Source organism: Narcine bancroftii, chromosome 4 (genome assembly GCF_036971445.1).
Source record: "Narcine bancroftii isolate sNarBan1 chromosome 4, sNarBan1.hap1, whole genome shotgun sequence".
Classification (NCBI taxonomy): Eukaryota; Metazoa; Chordata; class Chondrichthyes; order Torpediniformes; family Narcinidae; genus Narcine; species Narcine bancroftii.
The window spans coordinates 75,510,775-75,534,311 of NC_091472.1; the positions used below are offsets into that span (position 1 = coordinate 75,510,775).

The 23,537-nt window shown below is 40.1% G+C and overlaps 1 protein-coding gene and 1 non-coding gene across 4 annotated transcripts in view; both read right to left on the reverse strand.

Annotated features, from left to right (window-relative positions):
- Nucleotides 1–23,537, reverse strand: part of LOC138760695 (utrophin-like) — a 632,519-nt gene that overhangs the window by 211,671 nt on the left and 397,311 nt on the right. Inside the window, exon 1 of one of the 3 annotated variants that reach the window (XM_069931644.1) lies at nt 2,495–2,611. The exons of the other annotated variants lie outside the window; for them this stretch is intronic. Coding sequence (XP_069787745.1) covers nt 2,495–2,596 — 102 coding nt within the window. The 5' untranslated portion in view covers nt 2,597–2,611. Of the gene's footprint in view, nt 1–2,494; nt 2,612–23,537 lie in introns of those variants that run through there. 3 annotated transcript variants of the gene reach the window in all.
- Nucleotides 1,454–1,560, reverse strand: LOC138762529 (U6 spliceosomal RNA). Its single transcript, XR_011356937.1, has one exon. It is a non-coding gene; the product is annotated as a U6 spliceosomal RNA (small nuclear RNA).

The following is a 23,537-nucleotide window of genomic DNA, read 5'->3' on the forward strand; positions in this document are numbered from 1 at the left end:
GTTTACGTTGTGTACAGTCTATTTTTTTGCACTACCAATTAGGGGTGATTCTGCTGCGCTTGCAGGAAAAAGGAATCTCAGGGTTGTATGTGATGTCATGTATGTTCTCTTTTGACAATAAAATCTGAAATCCGAGGACTCATTACCTGTTGTGCACCATTAATAAGCAACCTGTTTACAATTTTCCAACTCACTGTCATGCTCTCAAATCCCAATGTGATCATTTTCAACATTTTTTTTCCCTCCTGCACACCAAGTTCAGAGATCATGATTTCACATCAAGTTCAAAAAGTTTATGTTCATAAGCAATCAGCAACTCAATTTGAAAAATTGTGAAGCTTAACAAGAGCTTGAAATTAATTCCAATTACATATTTCCCCCATTTGTAATAGTTAAAATATTCCTCATTTCTTGATTCTCCCAATCTTTCCTGCTTGTATTATGCCAATTAATCTTGACTCATCTTCGATTACAATTTTATCGTGCGGATAGATATGACTTTGTGGGCATGCAGGGAAGAAGCCGTCTCATCTTGTGAGCCTTGAGGGCGAGGAAAAAGTGGAGTAAAACATTGAGAAAGTGAGGCAAAGATGACATCAAAAGTTGCAACTTAACAAATATGATGCAACCCAATATTAGCCAAAGCTGAGATTCAATGGAGTATGGAATCTCTGCGCCTTCCTGGGTATGGAGTAACCCCACTTTTTCATTCTGGTATCATACTGAGTATTCCTAAACCTCTATCAATTATACAAACTGGATTGACACATCAGAGATCATTCAGCTCAATATATGCTAGCATATATTTACCACCTGAAACTACTACCTGGAAAACATTTTGAATATTGCTTTAAGCTGTCAGGTTCTTTATGTGAAAATGCGCACGGACATATGATGATCATGACATCTAATGAAAACACCAGGCACACAATTCTTCATGCTTTTAAAGGTCAAAAGAAGAAGCCTCTTGGCACTATTGCAGTGAGAAAATTCCAAATTTGAAGAGACATTCCAACACACTGCATCTCCTAATACCCTACTCTCTTCACGTTAACAAGAAGGAAATAAGCACTTTAGCGCCTAAACCCAGCAATTTCTTTCATTTGTCTGCATCCGAAAGAACTACCTGATTAAATAGCCATGGACTAGCTATTTAAGCCAAAGTTCATTAAGACGCCCAGGTCTTGACTATTTATTGAGATGAGCAGTAAGGCCAATGCTTATTGCCACCCTAATGATATGCAGTTTACCAGGTAATTTCACTAATGAGTGAACAAAAGAGTAGCTGGAGGAATACTGTGGGTCAGGCAGTGTCTTTAGAGAAAAATGGTCAGTCAACATTTCCAGTTGGGACTCTTCATCAAGCTAGATCTGAACAATGACTTCAAATTTTAAAAACCGGCCATTCGAGAATAATTAATTGCTTCTTAAACTTTTTAAAATTTTTTTCTAATTTAATATGGAACGCTTCACGAATTTGAGTGTCATCCTTGCGCAGGGGCCATGCTAATCTTCTCTGTATCATTCCAATTTTAGTATATGTGCTGCCGAAGCGAGCACCTTCTTAAACTTGAAGGCATTTTCAATGTTTAAATTCTTTGCTCTAAATGTGTCTAATTTAAAACCAAATCATCTTGCTGCCAAGAATTCTTATTGGTTCAGTGAAAAAGGACCATCAATTTTTACTGCCAACGTAATCAGTAAGATCATTTTAATATTCAAATGCATTTTGCAGAATATAGACCTATTGAGGACTCTCCAATACTATGCCATCACAAACCTTTTCCACAATATCAATATCCATTAAATTACTGTCTTTAGTGCTTCACTTCAGAAAATCATATTGTTGCAAATTTTTGTTCAGCATACACAAAGAAAGTTATTTTCGCTTCCTCAGAGCAGCAAAACAGAGCTGCCAGCTTTGCCTGAAAGCCATAAAAACATGAATCTTCAGTGGACTTCAAATATCATTTTGTGAGAAAAGTTTTCCTTGAAAAAGATTAAATGTCTCATCACTGAAAATATTGATCTACTTAAAACTAAATGTACAGAATCTAATTTCAAGGAAATAACAGTATCCACGCTGGGCAATTTTAATTCCACACAGACTATGTCAGCCAAGGAAAGAGATCAGAAAAAGAGCAGGCATCTCTATTAGTCAGCAGTAATCCATCATCAGTTCCCCTGAAAGAAGCTCCAAACAGTACCGGCTGCATTTAAAAAATACCATGACCAAACAGACGAAGCAGGCACACTACAGTTACTTTATGAACATGTAGAAGAGAAATGTGTCTTAAAGCAGTCTGTTCAAGACATGACAGAATTGCGTGCATGGGCAAATCACTGTGACAGCCCACAGAGACAGTAATCAATAATTACATCTAATTAACCAAAGTTACTCTGTCATTGCCCTCGACACTGATCTCAAAACAGCTCTCTCAGCACCATGAAGGAATTATATAAAGATGCGACAGACTGTGTCAGTCTGACTCACCTTACACAGCTTCTGATATCGTGGACTGGAAATTGCCATCCTTTGCAAATTCTGCAAGAATACCAAAACTTTTTGCAGAGATGTTCTCACTACAGCCATCATTGCAATGTTGGGAGAAGGCACTGTGGAATTTACATTATAAATGGTGCAAAAATAATTTTCTTTTTGTCAGTGGACTTGATTTGCTAGTTTTGAGCATGCTCACTTTCCATCTTTCAGGGAAGCTTCAAAGAGCTGCACTAGCTTAATAGAGTAAGGTGAAAGGTTGTTCAAGAAAGGATTTAGTCAGTCATGTCCAGCACATCCATCACACACCACTGAAAAATAAAGAATTGAACTCAGTATTGCTTGCTGCAACCTTGGAGACAAAAGGCAGAAATGAATAAAACTTCTATCGGTGGATAAAACAAACCCAACCTCCAATAATATAGCTCTGCAGCTAATATTTACCACGACAGGAGGAAGGTGCAAAGAGAATAAAAAGAGAAAAACATTTGGCCGCTTTAAATGAAAACCTAAATCTAGGTTTTATATTGTTGGAGAGCCATGTAATAAATCTCAGACAGAATATCTGTTCTCATTGTACTGGTTTTGCAGATCAAAGTAATACATCACAACAAGGCAGATCCTAAAGCAAATATATGCCCTTTTGTTTCAAACTTAAATTGGGTTTGTAGCACTCCAGTCACTTGTAGTAATTTCATCTTAAAGCAACTAATTCTATCTTCAGATCCCATTTTATTTTAGATGTTCTAAAACAAATACTAAAAATGACAGGCTAAACTTATATTAAAAAATTTGAAGCTGCTACAAATCTGAAATAATGACAAAGTGCTTGGGCAATATATTTGGAGAGGCAAAGGGCAGTAATGTCTCTGGTCAATTACTTCATCAGAGGAAGAAAAGTGAGAAAACAATTGTGCCTGAAGCTGAGAGGAGAAAGATTGAGACAGCAAAGGTACAACAGGGTGGCAAAATATCCAAGAGGGTCATGGATGTTTGCTCATCATAGCTGAAACACCTGAGCAACTGCAAATAAAAGTTGAAGAATGAGAACAAAGAGAAAAAAACATTGCTTAAAATAATATGCTAATCACACCAGTTCCAGGAAATCTATACGAGAATGCTGGAAATTCTCAAATAGGGTCTGTAAGAAATCAGGCCAAACTTAAAATCAATTTCAAACTTGAGGAATTACCAGTAGCATTTTTGAATTTGGGATTAGCACGTTGTTTCGTCCAAAATCTAAAATTCAAATATTAAAAAAATACAAATACTGGAAGTCCAAATAGAAATAACTGGAAATATTTAGCAGTCAAGATGCATTTGTCAAAAAGAGTCAATGTTCCTGTCGAAGACCTCCATCAGAACATTAACTCTGTTTCTCTTTCCACAATCGCTGCTGCTGCTTCCAGCATTTTCTGTATTTATTGAAAGTATACAAAGTATTTTAAACAGCTTTTTATTGATTATAAATTATAGAGTAAAACAGAACATACAGTTCAATTCAAGGTTTAGGCTTAGTCATGTCAAAAACTAATCATGCCATTTAGTACAAAAAATGCAGCATGTATACCAAAACAGATTTTCTCCACAATCAGTGGTAACACTCTCAACTGTAGCATAATATTCATTTCCTGTGGGATTCAAGTACAACTGCATTAAAGTGTAATTCTGAAAGTGTGATTTCAAGTGAATACTCCATTCTTTTTGAAAATGTTCAGCGTTTTCTCGTAAATCATTTCATATATGCTTACATATTGCCACCAATTAACAGCAGTCTGGCGTATGAGGCGTCGTTCTTCAGGTGGACCAGGACAGAGTGAAACAACTAAACTATAGCATCAACTATGGAATGGTTTCTTCTATAAATGAATTGAAATGGGTCCAACATGTCTTGGAGGTGTGCTTTGGTACTTTCCATCACCAGACACTCAAAGCATTTCATAATGGTGAAGGTGAATGCCACAGGTGGTCATTGAGGCCAGTTATTGTCACCCTCTTGACCGGGATGATGGTGACTATCTTGAACCCTGTGGGAACAAGGGACTGCTGCAGTGAGGTGTTGAAGATGCTCGTGAAGGCCTCCATCAATTGTTCTGTGCAGTCCTTCGATACCAGACTAGATATATTATCTGGTCCCACTGCCTTGTATGGGTTCACCTTGGATAGGGTTCTCTTCACCTTCTCTCCCCATTCAGAAGGGGATCACAGAGCTTTCTTTGGCATCATCCTTGTTCTTCTCATCAAACTGTGCATAGAAGATGTACAGTCTGTCCGAAAGCGAGTTGTCATTGTCCTTAACTCACAAGGTTGACTTGTGATCCATTATGGTCTTGATCCCTTGCCTCATGCATTTCATGTTGCCGGTGTCACACAGCTGTCTGTGGATTTTCTGTGCGAACTCCGGCTTTGCCTTCCAGATTGCACAGAAGAGATCAGGCCTGGCTGATCTTAGTGCCATCCAATCCCCTGTCATGAAGGCAACATCACAAGCTGTGTCTGCACCTCTGCATCCATCCATGGTTTCTGTTTAGCCATGGTTGTGAAGCATTTGATCTCAGCACATCCTCAATACACTTGCTGATGTAGCCAATCACTGAGCTCCTGTACTCCTCCATGCTTACTTGACCGTTGTAAGTGACTGCTTCTCTGAAACAGTTAAGGTCCATGGTCTCAAAGCAGTCTTTCACCACTGCTGTGGCTCCTTCCCCACCCCACCCACTTCCTGATCTTCCTGCGATCTGATCTACTTTTCTTTGCCAGCGGTATGTACATACCGGGGTTAGCAGGACAGATATGTGGATGTGAAGTGCAGCCTTGTACTCACCAAGGACGTTGGCGATATTGAAGTCACCACCAACAATCATGGCGTTGTCAGGATGGAAAGTCTGGGCTTCACAGATAGCTCTGTAAAGCTCCTTCATGGCTTCACCCTCATTAGCCAAAAGTGGAACATATTCTCATCTGCTTGTTGATGGTTAGCATCCTCCATTCCTGTCTTGCTTTCTCATGACAGTAGAGAATTGTTTCTGCTTTTGAATGGCTCAGAGGGTCACAAGAAGTTCACTTAACTCATTTCGGAGGCCCTGGCAGTAGAGTGCAGAGGGAGGGGTATCTATCTAGATAGTCATCCCCTCCTCTTATTCCTCCTCTCTTTGACTCTTCCCCTTTATTTCTTGTCTCAGTAACTTGAACTTGTATACATCCGACAACACTAAATGCCACATTGCTAACAGACCTGACAATAAATATTCTCTCTCTTCAGACCACATGAACTAGGGCTAACTTAGATTTAACATAAAAGAACAAGAGGAAATATTACAGTCACCACTCATCCAATGAATAGATCTGTTGTAAACAAAAACATGACTGGAACAACTTAGCAAGCCAAGCAGCTTCTGTGGAGTCAAGAGAATAGTCCACATTTCAGGTCAAGAAGGTGAATTAGCACAGAACGTGGATGGGAGAAAGCCAGGTGATAAGGATGGGTGAGTCAGGGACTAGCAGGCAATAGGTGGAAGAAACTAGGCAAGGATGGCAATGATGAGCAGATGGAGCCAAGCACGGAAGGGGAAGAGATGGAGTCAGCAGACAGAAGTTGGTGGGTGATAAATTGAGACATCAGAGGGAAATGTGGGTGACAGAGGCCGGAAAATTAAAACAAAAACAAAAGGTTGCAGATGCTGGAATCTAGCAAGGAAGGTGAAAAGTGAAGGGAGCAAAGGAAAGGGTGCGGGGTAGATGGAATCGTTGTGGAAAAGTATAGAAATAGATGATAAGCACATGTAACTAGGTGGGGTAATGGAATGAAATTGAATGAAATGAGGTGAGATCAGAAAGAGAAAGGAGTACAGACTTTTTTTAATAATTTTTTTTTATTTTTCACACTGTGAACCATAATCAACCAAAATATATACAAACATTCTCATTAAATATACACAGTGGTATTTTCTCCCTTTCCCCCCCCCCCTGCCTTCCCTCCCCCCTTCCCACCCCTCTCCAAAACCAATAAATATTCAACATATACAATATAATAAAACCATTAAACAATGTCATTACACAATGAAATATAAACAAGAAAAATGTGTCATCTACCTTTACACACTGGATCAAGTCGTTTTGTCTTCTTATCATTTTATGGGGTGGAGGTCCGAGGCAAGCCCTCTCTGTTATGTTCCATGTATGGTTCCCAAATTTGTTTAAATAATGTGACTTTATTTTTTAAATTATATGTTATTTTTTCCAATGGAATACATTTATTCATTTCCATGTACCATTGCTGTACTCTCAGGCTCTCTTCCATTTTCCAAGTTGACATTATACATTTTTTTGCTTCTGCTAAGGCTATCATAATAAATCGTTTTTGCACTTTATCCAATTTGAGGTCTAATTCCTTACTTCTTATATTACTTAGAAGAAAGATCTCTGGATTTTTTGGTATGTTATTTTTTGTGATTTTATTTAATATCTGATTTAGATCTTCCCAAAACATTTTGACTTTCTCACATGCCCAAATGACACATACTGTTGTTCCCATTTCCTTCTTACAGCAAAAACATGTATCTGATAATGTTGGATCCCATTCTTTTAACTTTTGGGGCATGATATATAACCTGTGTAACCAATTATACTGCATCATGTGTAATCTTGTGTTTATTATATTCTTCATAGTTCCAGAACATAACTTTTCCCATGTTTCATTTTTTATCTTAATGTTTAAATCCTTTTCCCATTTTTGTTTGGGTTTGTAGCTTACTTCATCATTTTCCTTATCTTGCAGCTTAACATAACATAGAAGATAGGAGCAGGAGTAGGTCATTTGACCCTTCGAGCCTGCTCCGCCATTCATCGAGATCATGGCTGATCTTAAAGTTCAGTACCCCGTCCCCGCCTTCTCTCCGTAACCTTTAATACCCTTATACTGAAGAAATATATCTAATTCCCTCTTAAATGTATTTAATGAACCTGCCTCCACTGCCCTCTGTGGCAATGAATTCCACAGATTCACCACCCTCTGGGTATAGAAATTCCTCCTCATCTCAGTCCTAAATGGTTTGCCTATTATCCTCAAACCATGGCCCTGGGTTCTGGATTTTCCCATCATTGGAAACATCCCATCTGCATCCATTCTGTCCAGTCCTGCCAGAATTTTATATGTCTCTATGAGATCCCCTCTCAATCTTCTAAACTCCAGCGAGTACAATCCCAATTTGCGCAATCTTTCCTCATAAGTCATTCCTGCCATTCCAGGTATCAGCCTGGTGAATCGCCTCTGCACTCCCTCCATTGCAAGAACATCCTTCCTTAGATAAGGTGACCAAAACTGCACACAATACTCCAGGTGGGGTCTCACCAAGGCCCTGTTCAGCTGCAGTAAGGTATCCTTGTTCCTATACTCAAACCCTCTTGATATAAAGGCCAACATACCATTTGCCTTTTTAACCTCCTGCTGTACCTGCATGCTCGCCTTCAGAGACTGATGTACAAGTACCCCTAGGTCTCTCTGCACTTCCCCATCTCTTAATCTATTCCCATTCAAATAGTAATCTGCCCTCCGGTTTGTATTACCAAAGTGGATAACCTCAGATTTATCCACATTGTAGTGCATTTGCCATGTATCTGCCCAGTCCCTCAATTTATCCAAATCACACTGGAGCTTCCTGACCCCCTCTTCCGTGCACACAACCCCTCCTAGATTAGTGTCATCTGCAAATTTGGAGATATTACATCCAATCCCCTCATCCAGATCATTAATGTAAATTGTGAATAGTTGGGGTCCCAGTACAGATCCCTGTGGTACCCCACTGGTCACCGCCTGCCACTCAGAAAATGAGCCATTTATCCCAACTCTCTGTCTTCTACCTGCCAGCCAGTTCTCAATCCACATCAATACTTTGCCCCCAATCCCATGAGCCTTGATTTTGGAAGCCAGTCGTTTATGCGGGACCTTATCGAAGGCCTTTTGGAAGTCCAGGTGCACCACATCCACTGGCTCTCCCCCATCTATTTTACCTGTCACCATCTCAAAGAATTCCAATAGATTTGTCAAGCACGATTTACCTTTTGTAAATCCATGTTGACTCCGTCCGATCCCTTCTCTGCTAGTCATATGCTCCGCTATTACATCCTTAATAATGGATTCCATAATTTTGCCCACTACTGATGTAAGGCTCACAGGCCGATAATTTCCCGCTTTTTCTCTACCCCCCTTTTTAAATAGTGGGGTAACATTAGCTACCCTCCAATCCATGGGTACTGATCCTGAGTCTATCGAGTTCTGGAAAATAATTCTTAAAGCATCTGCTATCTGAATGGCCACTTCCTTGAGTACCCTAGGATGTAGATTATCAGGCCCTTGAGATTTATCTGCCTTCAATCCCATCAATTTCCCAAGACCATGTCCTTAGAGATACTGATTTCTTTCAGTTCCTCCCTTGCATTAGTCTCTATGTTTCCCAACATCCCTGGGAGGTTATTTGTATCCTCTCTTGTAAAAACAGAACTAAAGTAAGAATTTAATTGGTCTGCCATTATATATTCCCCTGATTCCTACTCTGGATTTCACCAATCTTTTCCTCTTGACATATTTATAAAAGCTTTTGCAGTCGGTTTTAATATTTGCCGCAAGCTTACTTTCGTAATTTATTTTTGCTCTCTTGATTAATCCCTTTGTCCTCCTTTGCTGCATCTTGAACTGCTCCCAGTCTTCAGCAGCGGTACATTTTTTGGCCAATTGATATGCTCTCTCTTTGGACCCAATGCTGTCTCTAATTTCCCTTGTTATCCACGGTTGAGTCACCTTTTTTGGTTTATTTTTATGCCAAACCGGTGTAAACGATTTTTGCAATTTCTCCATTAGATCTGTGAATGCTTTCCATTGTCTATCCACAGTCAACTCCCCCATAAACACCACCCAATCAATCTTACTCAACTCCCGTCTCATACCATCACATAATTCCTTTTATTTAAATTCAGGACCTTAGTCTCGGTTTTAATTTCATCACTCTCCATGCCGAGTGAGAATTCAATCATATTGTGATTGCTCCTACCCAAAGGGCCTCGCACAACAAGATTGCTGATTAGCCCCTTATCATTGCATAATACCCAATCTAAAGTGGCCTGCTCCCGAGTTGGTTCCTCGACATATTGGTCTAGATAACCATCCCGTAAACATTCAAGGAATTCCTCCTCCTCAGTATTTTTACCAATTTGACTAGTCCAATCTATATGCAAATTAAAGTCTCCCATGATGACAGCTGTTCCCTTATTGCACGCTTTTCTAATTTCTCTTTTAATGCCTTCCCTCACCTCTACACTACTATTTGGAGGCCTATATACCACCCCCACTAACGTTTTCCGCCCCTTGCTATTCCTCAGTTCTACCCATATAGATTCCGCATCTTCTGAGTTAATATCCTTCCTGTCAATCGTGTCGGTCCCTTCTCTCACCATCAATACTACCCCACCCCCTTTTCTTTCTTGCCGATCCCTCCTAAATATCGTATACCCCGGGATGTTAAGTTCCCAGGCTTGCCCACCCTGCAGCCATGTTTCTGTAATCCCATGTACATGTTTGTTATAAATCTTTTAATTATCATTGTGTCTGTAATCACATATTCAAAGCTGCTTCCTTCTGGTAATCTCAGTCTGTTTCCAAATTTATCCTTTAAATAAGCTTTTAGTTGATGATATGCAAACATTGTACCATGAGTTATTCCATATTTGTACTTCATTTGTTCAAATGTTATTATTTCCCAAAAAACAATTTTCTATTCTTTTGATTCCTTTTCTTGCCCATTCTCTAAAGGAAAGGTTATCTATTGTAAAAGGGATTAGTGGGTTTTGTGTCAATAACAATTATGGTATTTGATCATTTGTTTTTTTCCTTTCTAAGTTGATCTTCTTCCATATTTTAAGTAAATGATGCAATACTTTTGAGCTTTTATATTGCAACAGCTTTTCATCCCACTTATAAAGTATATGTTCCAGTACCTTCTCCCCTATTTTATCAAGTTCTATCTTAGTCCAGTCTGGTTTTTCCCTTGTCTGGTAAAAATCTGATAAATACCTTAATTGTGTGGGTCTATAATAATTTTTTTAAGTTTGGTAACTGCAAACCACCTTGGTTGTACCTCTCAGTTAATTTATCTAATGCTATCCTTGGTTTCCCCCCTTTCCACAAGAATTTCCTTATTATTCTCTGTTAAGGGAATTGGCAACAATTGAAATAAGCATTGTATCCTTGGGAACACATTCATTTTAATGCAATTTACCCTCCCTATCAACATTAGCGGTAATTCTTTCCAATGTTCTAAGTCTTCCTACAATTTCTTTATTAGTGGCTGATAATTTAGTTTCTACAGGTGGCTTAAGTTATTATCTAACCTAATACCTAGGTATCAGATTGCTTGTGTTTGACATTTAAATGGTGATTCTTTTTTCTTTCTTTCTTTGGCTTGGCTTCGCGGACGAAGATTTATGGAGGGGGTAAAAAAGTCCACGTCAGCTGCAGGCTCGTTTGTGGCTGACCAGTCCGATGCGGGACAGGCAGACACGATTGCAGCGGTTGCAAGGGAAAATTGGTTGGTTGGGGTTGGGTGTTGGGTTTTTCCTCCTTTGCCTTTTGTCAGTGAGGTGGGCTCTGCGGTCTTCTTCAAAGGAGGCTGCTGCCCGCCAAACTGTGAGGCGCCAAGATGCACGGTTTGAGGCGTTATCAGCCCACTGGCGGTGGTCAATGTGGCAGGCACCAAGAGATTTCTTTAGGCAGTCCTTGTACCTTTTCTTTGGTGCACCTCTGTCACGGTGGCCAGTGGAGAGCTCGCCATATAATACGATCTTGGGAAGGCGATGGTCCTCCATTCTGGAGACGTGACCCATCCAGCGCAGCTGGATCTTCAGCAGCGTGGACTCGATGCTGTCGACCTCTGCCATCTCGAGTACCTCGACGTTAGGGGTGTGAGCGCTCCAATGGATGTTGAGGATGGAGCGGAGACAACGCTGGTGGAAGCGTTCTAGGAGCCGTAGGTGGTGCCGGTAGAGGACCCATGATTCGGAGCCGAACAGGAGTGTGGGTATGACAATGGCTCTGTATACGCTTATCTTTGTGAGGTTTTTCAGTTGGTTGTTTTTCCAGACTCTTTTGTGTAGTCTTCCAAAGGCGCTATTTGCCTTGGCGAGTCTGTTGTCTATCTCATTGTCGATCCTTGCATCTGATGAAATGGTGCAGCCGAGATAGGTAAACTGGTTGACCGTTTTGAGTTTTGTGTGCCCGATGGAGATGTGGGGGGGCTGGTAGTCATGGTGGGGAGCTGGCTGATGGAGGACCTCAGTTTTCTTCAGGCTGACTTCCAGGCCAAACATTTTGGCAGTTTCCGCAAAGCAGGACGTCAAGCGCTGAAGAGCTGGCTCTGAATGGGCAACTAAAGCGGCATCGTCTGCAAAGAGTAGTTCACGGACAAGTTTCTCTTGTGTCTTGGTGTGAGCTTGCAGGCGCCTCAGATTGAAGAGACTGCCATCCGTGCGGTACCGGATGTAAACAGCGTCTTCATTGTTGGGGTCTTTCATGGCTTGGTTCAGCATCATGCTGAAGAAGATTGAAAAGAGGGTTGGTGCGAGAACACAGCCTTGCTTCACGCCATTGTTAATGGAGAAGGTCCGGCCCGGTCCGGGCGAAGGGTAGACGGCGGCGGCCCCGATCCGGGCAGGAGCAAGGGGGAGACGGCGGCCCCGGCCTCGGTCGAGTTAGGCAGGCGGAGGCCCCGGTCCGGACAGGGAGTGGGAGGCGGCGGCCCCAGTCCAGGCACAGGGAGAGCAGCAGCGGCCCCGGCCCCGGTCCGAGCGAAGGGTAGACGGTGGCGGCCCCGATCCGGGCAGGAGCAAGGGGGAGACGGCGGCCCCAGTCCGGGCACAGGGAGAGCAGCAGCGGCCCCGGCCCCGGTCCGGGCGAAGGGTAGACGGCGGCGGCCCCGATACGGGCAGGAGCAAGGGGGAGACGGCGGCCCCGGCCTCGGTCGAGTGAGGCAGGCGGAGGCCCCGGTCCGGGCAGGGAGTGGGAGGCGGTGGCCCCAGTCCAGGCACAGGGTGAACTGCGGCGGCCTCGGCCCCGGTCCGGGCAGTATGGACCGACCTAGGAGGGGAGGCAGGCCCCTCCAGCCCGGGTAAGAAACCTGCATAGGAGAAGGCCACTCCGATATAAAACCTACGACCCAAGGACCTCGCTGCCACGTCCCAGCTTGCTTGGCCACGGCACACGAACCATGGGTGTAAAGGGTGGGGCCAGTACTGCGCGCACTGCACCCCACCTAAAAGCTCCTTTGCGCAGGCCCGAGGACAGGTCCACGTCCTCCCCCTCCACGTCCTCCCCCTCCACGTCCTCCCCCTCCACGTCCTCCCCCTCCACGTCCTCCCCCTCAAAAGATGCTCACAAACTCAAGCTAGCATGCTGGAACATCAGAACCATGCTAGACAAGACTGACAGCCACCGACCTGAACGTCGGTCTGCCCTCATTGCACATGAACTCCTCAGACTTGACATCGACATAGCCGCTCTCAGTGAAGTCCGCCTGGCAGATGTAGGCAGCCTCCAAGAACGCGGCGCGGGCTACACACTCTACTGGTCTGGCAAGCCTTCGGATGAACGACGCCTATCTGGTGTAGGCTTCATGGTCAAGAGCTTCATTGCCTCCAAACTCGAAAACCTTCCGACAGGCCTCTCGGACCGAATCATGTCCATGCGACTCCCACTTCAAAACAAGCGTCACATCACCCTCATCAGTGTCTATGCTCCAACCCTCCAGGCGGAACCAGCAGAAAAGAACAAGTTCTACACCGACCTGCGCAACCTCATCCAACGTACCCCTACAGCCGACAAGGTTGTCATCCTGGGCGACTTCAACGCTCGTGTCGGCAAAGACTCAGAAACCTGGCCAGGAATCCTGGGCAAGCATGGCGTCGGCAAGTGCAACGACAATGGGCGCCTCCTGTTGGAGCTCTGTGCAGAAACACCCTTTTTCAGCAGAGGGACAGCCTTAAGACCACCTGGATGCATCCCCGATCCAAACACTGGCACCTCCTGGACTACATCCTGGTGCGAGAAAGTGACAAACAAGATGTGCTCCACACCAGGGTCATGCCTAGCGCGGAATGCCACACTGACCACCGGCTGGTTCGCTGCAAGATTCTTTTTTAAATTCTGTATAATCCGCGTTACTCATTGGCATCACTTCACTTTTATTTGCGTTGATCTTGTACCCTGATATTTCTCCACACTCCTTCAATTTCTTATGTAATTCTTTTATTGATATTTCTGGTTCTGTTAAGTATACTGTGATGTCATCTGCAAATAAACTGATTTTATATTCCTTCTCCTTTATTTTTATCCCTTTTATTTTATTTTCTGTTCTTATCAGTTCTGCCAATGGTTCTATTGCTGAAGCGAACAACGAGGAGGATAGTGGACATCCCTGTCTAGTTGACCTACTTAATTTAAATTGGCTCAATACATATCCATTTACAGTTACCTTCACCAATGGTCCATTATATAATGCTTTAATCCAATTAATATATTTTTCTGGTAGATTGAACCTCCGACATACTTTAAATAAATAATTCCATTCTACTCTATCAAAGGCTTTTTCTGCGTCTAAAGCAACAGCCACTGTTGGCTTCTTATTTCCTTGAACTGCATGTATTAGATTAATAAGTTTACAGACATTATCTGCTGTTCGTATTTTCTTGATTAATCCAGTTTTATCTTGTTTTACTATTTTTGGTATACAATCGGCCAAATCTGTATGCTAATAATTTCGCTATTATCTTATAATCTGAATTAAGTAGAGATATTGGTCTATATGATGCTGGTGTTAGTGGATCCTTCCCCATCTTTGGTATTACTGTAATTATTGCTGTCTTACATGAATCTGGCAAGTTTTGTGTTTTTTCTATTGGTTCATTACTTCCAGGAGAGGAGGAATTAATGTCTTTAAATGTTTTATAGAATTCTACTGGGAATCCATCCTCTCCAGGCATTTTATTGTTCAGCAGCTTTTTTAAATATATCCTGTATTTCCTCTATTTCAAATGGTTTTATCAATTTGTTTTGTTCCTCTTCTTACAATTTCGGCCGTTCAATTTTAGCTAAAAACTCTTCTATTTTATCATCTTTCCTCTCATTCTCAGTTTGGTATAATTGTTCATAAAATTCCTTAAAGTTCTCATTAATCTCTAATGGATTATATGTAATTTGTTTGTCCTTTTTCCTTGACGCCAATACAGTTCTTTTAGCTTGTTCTGTTTTAAGTTGCCAGGTTAATATTTTTCTCCTGGTTCCTAATACTTTTGCTTTATTTTCATTAAGTTCTTCTCCACCTTGTACGTTTGTAATGTTTCGTATTTTATTTTTTTTATCTGCCAATTCTATCCTTTTTGTTATATCATCCCTTTTTACTAGTTACTTTTCTGTACTTACTATCTCCCTTTCCAACTGTTCTATTTCCCGATTATAGTCCTTTTTCATCTTAGTTACATAACTTATTATCTGCCCTCTCATGAAGGCTTTCATTGCGTCCCATAATATAAATTTGGCTTTCACTGATTCCGTATTCATTTCAAAATATGTTTTAATTTGGTGTTCAATAAACTCTCTAAATTCCTGCCTTTTAAGTAGCATGGAGTTTAACTTTCATCTATATGTTCTTGGTGGGATGTCCTCCAGTTCTATTGCTAATAACAGGGGTGAATGATCAAATAGTAATCTAGCTTTATATTCAGTTTTTCTAACTCTCCATTGAATATTGGCTGACAACAAAAACATATCAATCCTTGAGTATGTTTTATACCTTCTTGAATAATATGAGTATTCCTTCTCTCTTAGGTGCTGCCTCCTCCATATATCCTTAAGTTTCATTTCCTGCATTGATTTAACCATAAATTTGGCCACTTTATTCTTTTTACTCATCTTTTATCCAGTTTTATCCAACATTGGATCCAAATTAAAGCTAAAATCCCCTCATATCGATACATTTCCTTGTGTATCTACAATCTTCACAAAAATATCTTGCATAAACTTTTGATCCTCCTCATTAAGTGCTTATATATTGAGCAAATTCCAAAATTCTGAATATATCTGACACTTTATCATTACATACCTCCCTGCTGTATCTATTATTTCCTCCTCTATTTTTGTTAATTAATACAGCTACACCTCTGGCTTTTGAATTATATGATGGTGCTGCTATGTGTCCTACCCAGTCTCTCTTTAATTTGTTATGTTCCACTTCAGTTAGATGCATTTCCTGCACAAATACTATATCTATTTTTTTTTCAGTAAATTTAAAAGCCTCTTCCTTTTAATTTGGTTATGTATTCCATTAATGTTTATAGTCATATAGTTCAATGTGGCCATCTGATATCCTGTTTACACCTTATTTCAGCTTCCTCACCACCACCATCCCCCTTTTCCCCATTTTCATCTCTCAGTTTTCCCTTTTTAAACTCAATGCATGACAACACATTTAAAACATAAAATACTCCAACAACTCCCACATCCAATATTCCCTTAACCCCAAATATCCCCCCCCCCCCTCTCTGAGTTGCCCCTTATCCCTTGCCGGGCAACCACAACTTCCCTTTCCATTTGGATTGCGAACCTGCTCGCAAGCGTCAAATGATTTCGCAGTGACGGTTATTCTCTCCCCCCACAACCTCCCCCACAGAAAACACTTTTTTTATACATATAGCAAAGTTCTTCCTTTTGTTCCCCTTACTTCCTTCCTTCCCTTCTCGTTCCCTTCTTTAGTTCTTTACATATACATTGCTTTTACATCTTTATATATATTTTATTGCCATTCTTCATTCTTATTACATCTCTCCTTCTGTCCTGTAAGCGTTCTGCAAATTCTTGTGCTTCCTCCGGATCTGAGAACACTCTGTTTTGCTCCCCGGGGATAAATATTTTAAGCACAGTGGATGTCTTAACATGAATTTATAACCTTTTTTTCCATAGGATCAATTTTGCTGTATTAAACTCCTTCCTTTTCTTTAAGAGTTCAAAACTTATGTCTGGGTAAAAAAATATTTTTTGACCCTTGTATTCCAATGGTTTATTGTCTTCTCTAATTTTATTCCTTGCCCGCTCCAGTATATTTTCTCTTGTCATATATCTCAAAAATTTTATTAAAATGGATCTTGGTTTTTGATGTGTCTGTGGTTTCGGAGCTAGTGTTTTGTGTCCCCTTTCTATTTCCATTCCTTCCTGCATTTCTGTTGTTCCCAGGACCTTCGGGATCCATTCTTTTATAAATTCCTTCATATCTGTGCCTTCTTCATCTTCCTTTAGGCCCACTATTTTGATGTTGTTTCGCCTACTATAATTTTCCAACATATCAATTTTCTAAGCTAACAAGTCTTGTGTCTCTTTAATTTTTTTATCACTTTCTTCCAATTTTCCTCTTAAGTCGTTTTCTTCCATTTCTACAGCCGTTTCTCGTTCTTCCGCATTTTCTACTCTTTTCCCTATTTCTGTCATGACTACCTCTAATCGTTGCATTTTATCTTCTGTTCTTTTCATTTTTCTTTAATTGCACTAAATTCTAATGACAACCATCCTTTTAATGCTCTCATTTGTTCTTCAAAAAAAGCTTTATCTATATTCTGTCCACCTGTTTTACCTTCTATCTCTCTGTGAAGATCTTGGTCTTCTTCTTCCTCTTCTTCTGTGTCTGTATCTGTGTCTTCTTTTCTTCTTTGTATCTGTGTCTCTCCTGATTTTTCTGATGAGTTGCTTGTCTCACTTTGTTGAGTCTCTTCTTGCTTGGCCTCTTGCTGTTGGTCCTCTTCTTCTGAGCTGCTCATCTGTCGAGCCTCCTGCTGCTGCTCCTCTTTCCTTTCACCCCGTCGACTTTCTTTCTCACCTGGTACTTCACTCCCTCTCCTGCCGCTTTCCTCATCTTCCAACTGAGAGCCCTGGTGTCGGGCATCCCTCAGCTGGTCGAGCCGTGGTCGCCCGCTCCTCCGCTGAGCCCCCCTCCAGTCGGTGTTTTCCTTTACCTAAGATTGCGCACTTTTGTTTGGCTCAGAGAGCCATTTTTGCAGTCCACCGGTCGGGGGTTCACGACTCCACGGGGCCATCACCAACCTCGGAGATCGGGCGCTCTTCTCCACCACGGCTCCCTGTTCCTTCGTGCAGGTAAGCCCTTCTCCTTTCTTTTCCGGTGTTTTTTCTTCTTGTTTTCCCGGTTTTTACTTTTTCCTTCTTAGATGCCATTTTCTTTCTCTTCTCTGCAACTTTATCTTTTATTTCTTCTATTTTGTATTGTCTTTTCTTAACTTTTTTTCTTCTTTTCTGGAGAGGGCTAGTTTTACTCTACCGGCCACTACTCCATCACGTGACTCCTCGAAAGGAGTACAGACTTGAAGATGAAAAGTTCAACGTAGGTCTGTTATCTGCAGATTTTAATTTTAAATTAAATTTAAAAATACAACACTGTAACAGGCCAATTCGGCCCTATGAGTCCATGCCGTCAAATTTACACCCCATTAACCTAAACTCCAGTACGGTTTTGAAGGGTGGAAGGAAACTGGAGCTCCCAGAGAAAACCCACACAGACACAGGGAAACGTACAAACTCCTTGCAGATAAGAGTGGGATTCGAACCCGGATCCGATCCCAATCACTGGTGCTGTAAAGACACTGCACTAACCACTATGCCAACTAAACTGCCTTGAACTGATCATTTCAAAGCCATTAAATGCTAAACCCAAATAGTTTAAAGGTTCTTGCGTTGTTTCATATTGCATCACAATAAATTTGAATTCTTTAAAATGCATTCAATAGCATTTTTGAACAGATTGAGCATTTCTTCAAATTAAATTTGCCAAATACAAACAGTAATAACAGTTTCAGAATTTAACATTGTGTTTAAAGGTTAATCGGAACAAATTGTTACAAGGAGCAATAATCAGGTCTTTCATATTCACCACCTTGGAGTGAATCTGATTACCTCAATCTGTTGAAAACTCAACACCTCCAATCATATGGAAAAGAGCCAGATTTCTCTGGATTCAGGCCATGCCTTGCATTTATACCCATATCAGCCCCACAGACTTACGCTGCTGCCTGACTCCCAATATTCTCTTGACATTTTTGCTGTGACTGGCCCTACTATAAAGCAGAGCAGACTGCAAATTGTGACCAGGCCACAGGCAATGGAAACTGAAGTTTAAGTATTAATTTCCTGATTGCCATCAAAATACTTTTCCATTCCTTCAGCATCTGTGATCAAAATCATGTTTTAACGGTTGGAAAAAAAATCTAATAAATATGAACAAGTCTACCTAAAACATATTTAAATCAAATTAATGACTTATTTTCACATCTTTTTACTGAAGGTCAACTACACCATTCAAATGGAACAGACTATGCCAGATGTACAGCACTATTGAACGTCCAGCAAAGAAGTACATCCTGACCCTCAGCTCAAGACATTATACAAAAGTTAAAGTATGTCATGTATGTTACATCCTAAATGTATTTTTATGTGACAATAATGAAACCTTTGCCTTTGCATCATGCCTGTGGACCCATTGCCAAGCAGAATGAACCCTTCTCACAGTACAAGTATAATGTGACAATAAACAAACCTGAACTTGTCATTCAGAAAGTGAACAGGAGGTAAGAGGTGCCCCAACATTTGTGGTGCAATGCACAGGCAGGTCTGGAATGCATCAACACACACACACTGCAGCTTGCTGGCAGTTTTCCCTTCAACAATCCACTATCTGACAGTGTATTCTGGCCAATGAGTCAGTCCTTTCAGTCTGAGATTCAACAAAGTTCCATTTAGTTCACAATGTTAGGCTTCAATTGTGTCTTTAAATGTCAAAAGCTACCAATCATTAGATAATCAATACCCGCTGACAAATGAACTAATGACAGATGATTGCAGACCAAAGCCAAACATAAAAAGGATGCACTTCTTCTGAATTTAATAGAAATAATGATGAATTCAAACCGAGTTAGAAGAGAAGGCCGAGGTTACAATGTAATCTGATTCAGTGCCAAATGCAAACAAATTTACAAGACCAATTCCCCAGATAAGGGGCTGTCCTATGAGAAGAGACTGAAAAAGACTAACATATATTCCTGTCACCCTGGTTGTTTTTTTTCATAGACTTCTGCAGGGGTCATTGACCCCACCAGTATTTATATCTGTATAATTTATATGACCCAATTTGTAGATGTATTGGGGGTGGGGGGGGGGGCAGATAAATACAGACTCTGTATGTTATACGAGTGTTGAAAAGGATTGTGTTATTCATTTGAATTTTTATGAGTCTATGAAAATCAAAAATAAAATATTCAAAAAACATTCATGTCACTGGACTTTCAACAAATGCGAGGTGATCTCTTTGAGATATACAAGCTATTGAGAGACTGACAATAGAAGATTCTGAAAGGTTGTTTCAGCTTATAGTTATCAGAATTACAGGACAAATTTTCAGGACGAAGGACTATGCAACTACAGCTTAAATAAAAGGAGATCTGTTCTGACAGCTTCATTGATTTCTTGCTCAGTGAGGTGTGGCTGCTAATTTATTTAGTTCATAAAGCCAGAGATCAGTAGTTATTTAGTCACAAATAGATTCGGGGGATATGGAGGTGAGTTTGGGAAGTGGACAAGGCGTAGTATAAGAGACAATCTTAATAAATTTGGCAGCAGGCTCAAGGTCCATGATTTCTTATATTTGCTCTAGAAACCAGGTGGAAATAAAAAGAAGTATTTTCCAACCTTTATTTACAATGCATTTAATTCAGTAACTCCTGGATACACATTGGTATTCACCATTTAGTCTGGAAGAGCATGTCATTAGAGATTAATAGGCAAAACAGATAAGGTTTGAAATACTCAACAAAAAAGTCAACAGCATGAAACATTAATTGTTTCTCTCCCACAAATGTGGCCTGCCTTGATTACTTTTAGCATTGTGTGTTTTTTCTCAAATTTTCCTGCAGCATTTTACTTTTTGGCTTCAACGTTCATTAAGGAAATACTCCAAGCTATCAAAGCAACAGCAATCAATTCTACTCATAAGAAAACGCCGCACTCAGCAACAATCTTTGTATAAATGTGACCTGGCACCAATTGCCATTGTATTTCAAAGTTGTTAACCATTACTTTCAGGATGCATTAACAACTTCCTGAATTTGCCTGCCTATGAGTACCGAAAGGTGAAAAGAACTCTTCAGCATCCTCATGTCTTCCATTGAAAGTGAAACAAATATAGTATATTTTGCAATATACTAAAAGTTTATACTAAAGGTTGATTTACATTGAAGGTAAATCAAAAATCCTATTACATTTTATGAATATATTCCTGAGACAAATGCTTCATATACAAGCATTTGTGCAGCCAGTTTCCCATTATTTGAACATTATACATGCACAACACAATTAGTTCCAGCATGCCACATAATAAAGTGCAAAATGATTTTGAATGATTCATATCGACACTGCTGAGATCCAATCTGTTCTTGCACTAAAGTAATAATGCACTCCAAACTTGTACTTCATAATTCTCAATGAAGACACATCACCAAGAATAGCAAATGATATTTGAGCACAACCATGAAGCAAGCTTTTTCATTAACAATGGATTTTGAGTATTCCTCTTGAGCTTTCAGTCATTATCCTTTCACACAGGGTGACTTGTTCGGAAGAAATCCATTCTAGGATGGGATGGGAGCACAGTCCCATGCAACTAGTTGCATGCAGCAGAATGCAAGCCATATTTTCAAAATTTCCCCTATGCTAATTGCAACTGTACAAGAGTAGACGTTTGAGTGCTGGAAACCACCTCTATTCAAATAGGGGAATGAATGGAATGCAAACAAAATGAATCACATGTTTAAGTGAGGTATGCATGCATAAGCATTACATAGCATCCAGGGAACAGTGAACCAGATATGTACTAGAGAGATTCCTGGTTCATTTCTAGATACAGTAAAATCCCTATTTTCCAGAATTCAAACATCCGGCAACCTCAAACAACCAGCAAAAAAGAGGAAATAACTAAATAAATTAAAATAAACAAGAATAAATTTAAAAAAATATATACAAGTTTAAAATTGTAAAAGTAAGTGTTCTCTGAAGTAACATATATACCTTTGGTGAAGATGAGAGCAACTATTCAGCAAGCAGAGTGCCTTGTTGTGCTTTGCTCATAGTAGCTGTCTGAATAAAGTTGTGTTTGAATAAAATGGCGTCGTCAGGATGAAGAGCTGGTTGATGTTGCTCACTGTTGGCTGCCTGCTTAGTAAGAGACTTATAAGAGGTCACTCCTTGCTTAGTAAGAGTCTTTATTTGTAAGGCTTTATCTGTAAACTTGGAGGAGGTAGGCTAATTATCTATAATGTTATTTTTCGATTTTCAGGCGGCTGTGTGGAGATGCAGCACAGTTAAATATTCTCAAAGAATGTGACTGAAAATAAAGTAAAATGCTTTACAGTTTATATATTCATGCAAGTGAAATTTATTCAAAGTATAGCCTCATATTTTTGTATTTTAAACAGTTTATTCTTAATGCTGTTGTATTTGGCATTGTAAAAGTAAGTCTCAAGCAACCAGAAAATTTGCATATCTGGCATCCTCCAATCCCCATATGTGTCAGATACTGGGAGTTTTACTGTACTTTCAAGCACTATTTTCCAATGTGACTGGATCTATGAAAAAAATCTGAAACAATGGTGGATGGCTCTTTTTCACAAGTGGAGAGAGGTTCTACTTCTGCAACTGTGCAACATATCCATTTGGTATGTTACAAATAGAATTGAACTGCGAGCAGATTTGGCTGCAAGCCCTTTCTGAACTCTGTAAATATCTTGTTGGCAAAATAAAACAAAAAATAATAAAAATTATGCATTTACATCTTTGCTTACCAACCCCACCTGGGCATTTGTTACCTTAACCATCACTCCAACATAATAAAACATTTACTTATAAAAAAAGATTTCATTTGAATCACATTTGTGGAGGACAATACAAGGTCCCATTGCCAATGAGTTGGAAAACCCTTTGCCAAAAAACTGAACGAAACTTCCTTCTCAGATTGTCAGCCAGAATAATGTAAAAGCATGGATCCATACAAACTTACCAAGTCCTCAGTGTGAATGACGGGTAAGCTGTTCAAAACTCCTTCAGTGGAGGAAGATTATTGTTCCACTCCTTTCCAGGATGAGGCTGTCATAAACTTGAACAGCTAGTACAGTGACTTAGTTAGATCAGATAGTTAAGTTCATTTTTACAGTAAAGGTCTTTCAGCCTTTTCAAAACATATTATAGTTTTTTTAATTCAGGAATGGCAATTAGCAAAATTTGGTTTAATTTTAAGCGTCAGGATGGAAAGTTAACATTGAAAACACCTTCCTCAGCAAAAAAGAGGTAAGGATGAACCATGTCCACAATACACTTGCACAGCTCACTTTTTTTTTAAAACTGAACATATCATAAAATTATTCCATAGATGGACATTGTTCACTTACAATTTCAATGATGAGAGTGCTTCCTGGCATGGCTTCAGTTTTCTAGCCATTTGAATTCTCTTTCAAAAACCCTTCAATGTTTTGGGAATTGAGGCAGAAGAGTACAAGGAACTAAGGAAAGTGAATCCTGTGTTTTAAATATTTAACACTGAAAATTTATTATTGCCCAATATGCCATGAGAGGAAGAAAGAGCAGAAACCTCACCATGAATATTTAATACTGCTCATACACAACATCCTAACAATATACTGCTGAATATTACAGCCACAATGCTTTGGGGACAATGCTATTATCTATATTGTACTTCACACCAAGGTTACTGCAGATAAAAAGCAACTTAATTTTTAAAATTTTTTCAAATGAAAATGAAATGCAATGAATGATGAGATAAGAGCTGTCGTCTGAAATTTAATAAAATGATTAGAAATTAATCATGCAAAGTGCCTTAAGAATATCGTTATGCCAGTAAATGTCCAATACTTTTAAATGGTTAATCTGATTCTA